General features: G+C 40.0%; 1 protein-coding gene across 1 annotated transcript; it reads right to left on the bottom strand.

Annotated features, from left to right (window-relative positions):
• Positions 1 to 1,806: 1,806 nt before the first annotated feature.
• Positions 1,807 to 2,469, bottom strand: LOC122686304 (interferon beta-2). The gene has a single exon (XM_043891488.1). It carries the CDS (start codon positions 2,396 to 2,398, stop codon positions 1,838 to 1,840), a length of 561 nt encoding a protein of 186 aa, XP_043747423.1. The 5' UTR covers positions 2,399 to 2,469; the 3' UTR covers positions 1,807 to 1,837.
• Between the last annotated feature and the right edge of the window lie 3,531 nt (positions 2,470 to 6,000).

Genomic DNA, 6,000 nt, shown 5'->3' with positions numbered 1-6,000 from the left:
GCTGAGAGGGCGTCGCGCACAGTGGGAAACACTGTGGCCGCGATGAGACAATTGGCAGCTGGACGATGCGAGCGCGGTGCGCACAAAGGGGAACCTGGCGCTGGCGAGGAGACAGACGCTTGGCTAAGCCACGATGGGAAGGCGTTGTGCAGAAAGTGAAACACGGTGGTGGGAGGAGACCTTGGGCGATGGGAGACTGGGACTGCATTGAAAGAAAGTGTAACCTGGCGGCGGCGATGAGCCTGTAGGGAATGGGTCGGCGCGAAGGCGATGCGCGCACAGCAGAACCTGCTGTGGGATGACACTGTGAGTGTCTGCGCTGGGAAGTCAGAGGGCGTCGCAGACAAGTGGAAAACAGCGGAGGCGGTGAGAATACTGGCGATGGGACCATAGAACCGCGGTGTGGACAAAGTTAAACCCGGCGGTGGGGGTGAGCCTATGGGCGATGGGAGATGGGAGGGCCTTGAGCAGGAAGAGGAGCAGGTGGCATCGGTGAGACTATAGGCTTAGAGCCATTCTGGACAACGTGAGAAACAGCCAAGGCCATGGGACAGGCTATGGGACCCGGGGAGTGTGTTGCCCACAGAGGAGAACTCAACGGTGGCCAGGGGCCAAAATAACCATGGGACGGTTTGGGGGGACTTCCTGGGGGTGAGACAGAGTGTGGCCACCACCTGGGCAAGTGACCAGGAAACAGTAGCTCCTGGAATGCTCTGGAACTTTCAGAGTGTCTTTCAAGGATTCGGCCTTGAAGTGTGGGAGTTGAGTATTGAATAGCTGAAACGTAGGAATATTTTTAAAACACAGCAGTTTATTTTTTAAATAATTTTATATTTAATTAATATATTTACTTCAAAATATTTCACGTTTCCAATTTTATAATAAATATATATAAGGTATTTAAAATATAATTTTGTTTAACAATAGCATTTTAATAAACATTATTTAAACTAAATTTTCTTTGTGTTAAAACAAGTATTTAATATACTTTTACATTTCTAGTTTTAATGGATTTAAACTTGATAATATTTTCATGATTACTTTTCACTTACTTTTAATTGAGAGAATTACCATGTTTGACAATTTCTAGTGACCCCGTGATAGTCTTAAGTAATTTTTAACTCATGTTCCTGAAAGCTCTTTCCGAGGACTACATTGTTGGAAATCAGGCTTGGAGTCAACAAGCAACTAAGGACATTTAGAAGGTCAGAATTTTTCATTTACTTTAGTAAGAATTTTATAAACTGTATGGAATCTGCCCGTATTTTATTGGCATCAAGAAGGCTTACTTCGTAAGACTCTCAAATGTAAGGTGATGTACATTTCTGCCCAATTAAAAAAAAGAAAGTAAAACACACCACATCATATCAAGGAGCCCTACAACATGAGCTGTCTGGTGCATTTAAAGAAGTGAAGGAGACAAGAGCAGGTAAACTGTATGGGTACATGGAGAGTATGCTTATACCTTGGGCATTCCACATATCTTCCTTCTGTTTTAAATTCCTCAAAGGCAGGGGCCAGAATCTCTACCAATCTGCAGGCTTGTTTTGCAATGAATGTCTCCAAGGTGCTCTGCAATTTTTAATATGTGTTGTCACATAAATCAAGTTGACATTAAAACTGCCACATTGACTCTTGTTTCATAAATAATTTATTTCCCATATAAAAGGTTAAATAAATAAATAATGAATAAATCAATTTAAAAATAGCTTACAGTCTTTAACTGTCCATTGAAATCCAGTGTTCGCATTGTCAGTTACTTCAAGAGCCTCTGCTGGCTGAAGAGTCTCATGTCAAAGTCACATTGTCCATTCCCAGAGCCACAGGTGGGAGATGTTCAGTCACGGAGGTACCCTGTTAGGCTCTTCAGGAAAGAAAAGTTCGTGAGTATTTGCACTCGCACGACTGTCCAGGCACAGCTGTTGTACTCCATGGACTTCAGGTACTGCCCAAGGTTGAAGTAATATTTCTTCAGGTGAAGAACGGTCATGTCTCCCATAGTGAAGTTTTTCTTCTGCATGATTTCCTTCTGGATTGGCTCCAGATGATCCATCTGCCCTTGGAGTTCCACAAGGAGGTCCTCAACGATGGTCTCAGACCAGCCAGTGCTGGAGAAGTCTCTGGTGAGAATTCCGAAGATCTGCTGGAGCATCTCATAGATGACCAATACGGCATCTTCCTTCCGGAACTGCTGTGCTTGCCTCATCTCCTCAGGAACCTGGAAGTCCATCCTGACCTCGAGGCAATGTTGAGGAGTTGAAGGTAACTGCCGCAGGAGTTTCTGACACACCGCAACGCTCCTCCTTTGCTGAAATCGAAGCAAGCTGTAGTTCATGGAGAGAGCTGTGGTGGAGAAACACAGCAGGAGAGCCATCTGGAGGAGGCACCGGTAGGTCATGATGAAAACAGGCACAGGGCTACCTGTTCTGCTAGTAGATGCTGAAGCTGAGTCTTCAACCCTTTGCAGAGTGAATGTCCTTCCTCCCTAAGTGTAGGCTACTTATACAGGATTGGCCTCCATTCTTTCTATTTGAGAGGAATTTCCCACTTTCAATTCTCCCTTTCAGTTTTCCTGTGTCATTTAAATTATTAGTTGCCTCCAAAACTGTTTTTGTTTAATCTCCTTGCTATTTCAATTTACATATATCACGGGGAAGAAAGATGTACAAACTGAGAATTTCTAATGTTTTTTAAAGTTTCAATGAATTGCTGAATGTTAAAGAAAAATATGAGCCAAATCTTTTGAACCAGATTATTACAGGATTCTTTCATTTGGAACAGATTTTTCTTTTTCTCTTTTCATATTATGAGATTTGGGGAGAGAGGGCCTTGTTTGTAAGAGAGTTTTCTTTTTCATAAGATTAGGTTTAATTCTCAATTCTGCTATTACCAAACAATAATACCTGCAGTTTATGATTTTAGAAAAGACACTTATTTTTTCTATCTATAAGAGAATAATGTTAAACTAAGTTGATGAAAATTAAATACATGTTATATGCATGATTTAGATTAAAAACATACAGTTAATGATTTTTAAAATGACACATTTTTTTCTATCTAAAATAAAGTGATGTTCCTAGAGGGGTGGGAGGGGGGGGGAGGTTCCAGAGGGAGGGGATATACGTATACCTTTAGCTGTTTCATGTTAATATATAGCAGAAACCAACACAGTATTGTAAAGCAATTATCACTCAATTAAAAATAAATATATTTAAATAAAAAGAAAAAATAATGTATATAAAAAGCAAAATAGAATGTTAAAGTAAGTTGATCTGAACTTTTTGGAGGCCTTAGCCATAAGCAGCAAGACATCACATAACTTTACCAACTTTGTTGTTGTTTTTAGTCGCTAAGTCGGGTCCAACTTTTTGCGACCCCGTGGAATGCAGCATGCCAGGTTTCCCTGTCCTTCAGTACTGGAGTTTGTTCAAACTCATTATCACTTCATGGCAAATAGATGGGGAAACAATGGAAACAGTGACAGACTTTATTTTCTTGGGCTCCAAAATCAGTGCAGATGGTGATTGCAGCTAGGACATTAAAAGACCACTTCTTTTTATATGAATGTGCAATTTAAATTTTTCTGGAGGCCACATCAGAAGAGTAAAAAGAAACTAGTTAAAGAGTAAAAAGAAAATAGTTAATTTTAACAGTATATTTTATTTAACACAATATATCTAAATGTTATCATTTCAACATAAACCAGTATAAACTTATTAATGAGATAGGTACATTCTTCTTTTCCATAGTGCCTTCAAAATACAGGACATACTTTCAGTCATAGTACAGCTCAGGCTGGACTAGTCAAGCGCCCAGTTGACCACATGGGTTGTTGGCTCCATGGTGACCAACACAGCTCAAGATGGAGGGAGCAGTAGGAAAACAAGATCAATATTAAAAATCAATGACCTCTCTTTATATGAGCAATTAAAAGTTGGAAGATGACATTTAAAAAATGATACCATTGACAACATAAAAAGTCTACTACTGAGAAACTGTCATAGCCGGAGGTCCTTAAGAAGAGGTGGCCATTAAAGGTAATGGGGCATGCTAAATGACATCCCAGAACAGAAAAAGAACATTAGGTAAAAAACTAAGGAGATCTGGGAATTCCCCAGAGACCTATTGGTTGGGACTCTATGCTTTCAGGGCAGGGGGCCCGAGTTCCATCCCTGATCATAGAACTAAGATCCCACAAGTCTCACAGCCAAAAATAAGAAAATAAATAAAAAATTGCCGCAACCAGAATGTGTGGGGAGGGGGAGGAGAGACATTAGGGAGTTCTTAATAAAGTGTAGACTAGTTAATTTTTGTTAATATTTGTGACTGGCCTGGGTCTTTGTTGCAGCAGGTGGGCTTCCTCTGTTGGAGCAAGCCTGGGCTGCTCTCTAGTGGAGGTGCTCGGGCTTTGAACCATGGAGCTTTCTCCCGCTGCCGAGCACAGACTCTAGGGCTCGGGCGCAGTAGTTGTGGTGCGCAGGCTGAGTTGCCTCACAGCACATGTTATCTTCCCTGACCAGGGTTGGAAGCCGTGTCCCCTGCATTGGCAGGCAAATTCTTAACCACTGGACCACCAGGGACGTTCTAGACTTTAATCCTTTTTAATATAGCATTGACAGGACAAATTACCTTCACTTTTGGCCTCGAAGTACAAGTCTATAATTGAAATTTGATTCAAATTAGATGGCAGAAACTAATGCAAAATAGAAGCTTTCTCTGTTACTTTGAGCTTGTCTTTTTTTTCATCTTGATCATTCATAAGGATTAAAGAACTTGTCCAACTAATTCTTCTGAGTGAGCAAAAATGTGTAAGCATGTGATGAGGTGGTCAGCATCAGTGAGAAGGGAATACAGAGTCTACAATAGGAGACTGCCAAGGCTGCCTCCTACTGAGACTCACAGTGTCATTTAGTGAGCAAATAGTTATTTAGCAAAAGTTTCTTAACCACTTCATAAGCAAACAAAAGAAGCAAATGCTACCAATTGATTGGACTATTTTTTTTAAAATTTTTATTAGTTGGAGGCTAATTACTTCACAACATTGCAGTGGGTTTTGTCATACATTGACATGAATCAGCCATGGAGTTACATGTATTCCCCATCCCGATCCCCCCTCCCACCTCCCTCTCCACCCGATTCCTCTGGGTCGATTGGACTATTTTTAAAATGCCTCTCAATAAAGTTTTGCTACAGGCTTGATTATATATTTTTCACACTCTTTCTGAGGTTTTTTCCCAACATATTTATTATTTACTGTTGTTGCAAGAATGAATGAAACAGTTTTTTCATTACATTTTCTACTTTTAATGGACTAGGTTTTCCTTGCATTTTCATACACAAACATATCAAAATAATCTTGGGTTTTAATCTGGATAACTTTACAAACGCTATATCTAAAAGTATTTCGTTGGATTTTCAAAATTTTAAATAAACGTATATGTCTGCAAATAAAAATTTTAAGGGACTGAAAATGTCAAGTGTGATGATCATATAGAGCAACTGCTATTTGGTGTATAAATTTGTACTTTAAAAAACACTTTGTAGCATAGTTGAAATATGCATAGCCTATGATCTAGAAAGTCCAGCAATCACCCTGGAAAAAAATCAAGTGAATATGCTTCAGGATATAAGTAAAGAATATTTATACCAGCACTATTCATAATAGTACCAAACACAAAACAACCTAAATATCCCTTAAAATGGCGTCAATAAATACGTTGTTATCTATGCTTATAATAGGTTTGTTAATAACACGATGTAAGAAACACAATGCTTGCACAAACATAGTAGTGAGTAAGAGAAACTCAACACAAAAGAAAACACATGCCATTTGTATAAATGTATACAAAATTTAAAAATAGGCCAACCTAAACTGGAGACATTTTGCCTGTGAAGCTTCAGGACCACGATGGAAAGTCCGTCTGCAGCCTGAGGCAAGAGGGTGTCTTCGCACCTTCCAGCTGCGGCCTGGCTCTCACCCTCTCTCAGCACCTGAGGCTG

Source organism: Cervus elaphus, chromosome 29 (genome assembly GCF_910594005.1).
Source record: "Cervus elaphus chromosome 29, mCerEla1.1, whole genome shotgun sequence".
NCBI classification, from domain to species: domain Eukaryota; kingdom Metazoa; phylum Chordata; class Mammalia; order Artiodactyla; family Cervidae; genus Cervus; species Cervus elaphus.
The sequence above is the reverse complement of the archived record's forward strand: the minus strand, read 5'-3'. Positions and strand labels throughout refer to the sequence as shown.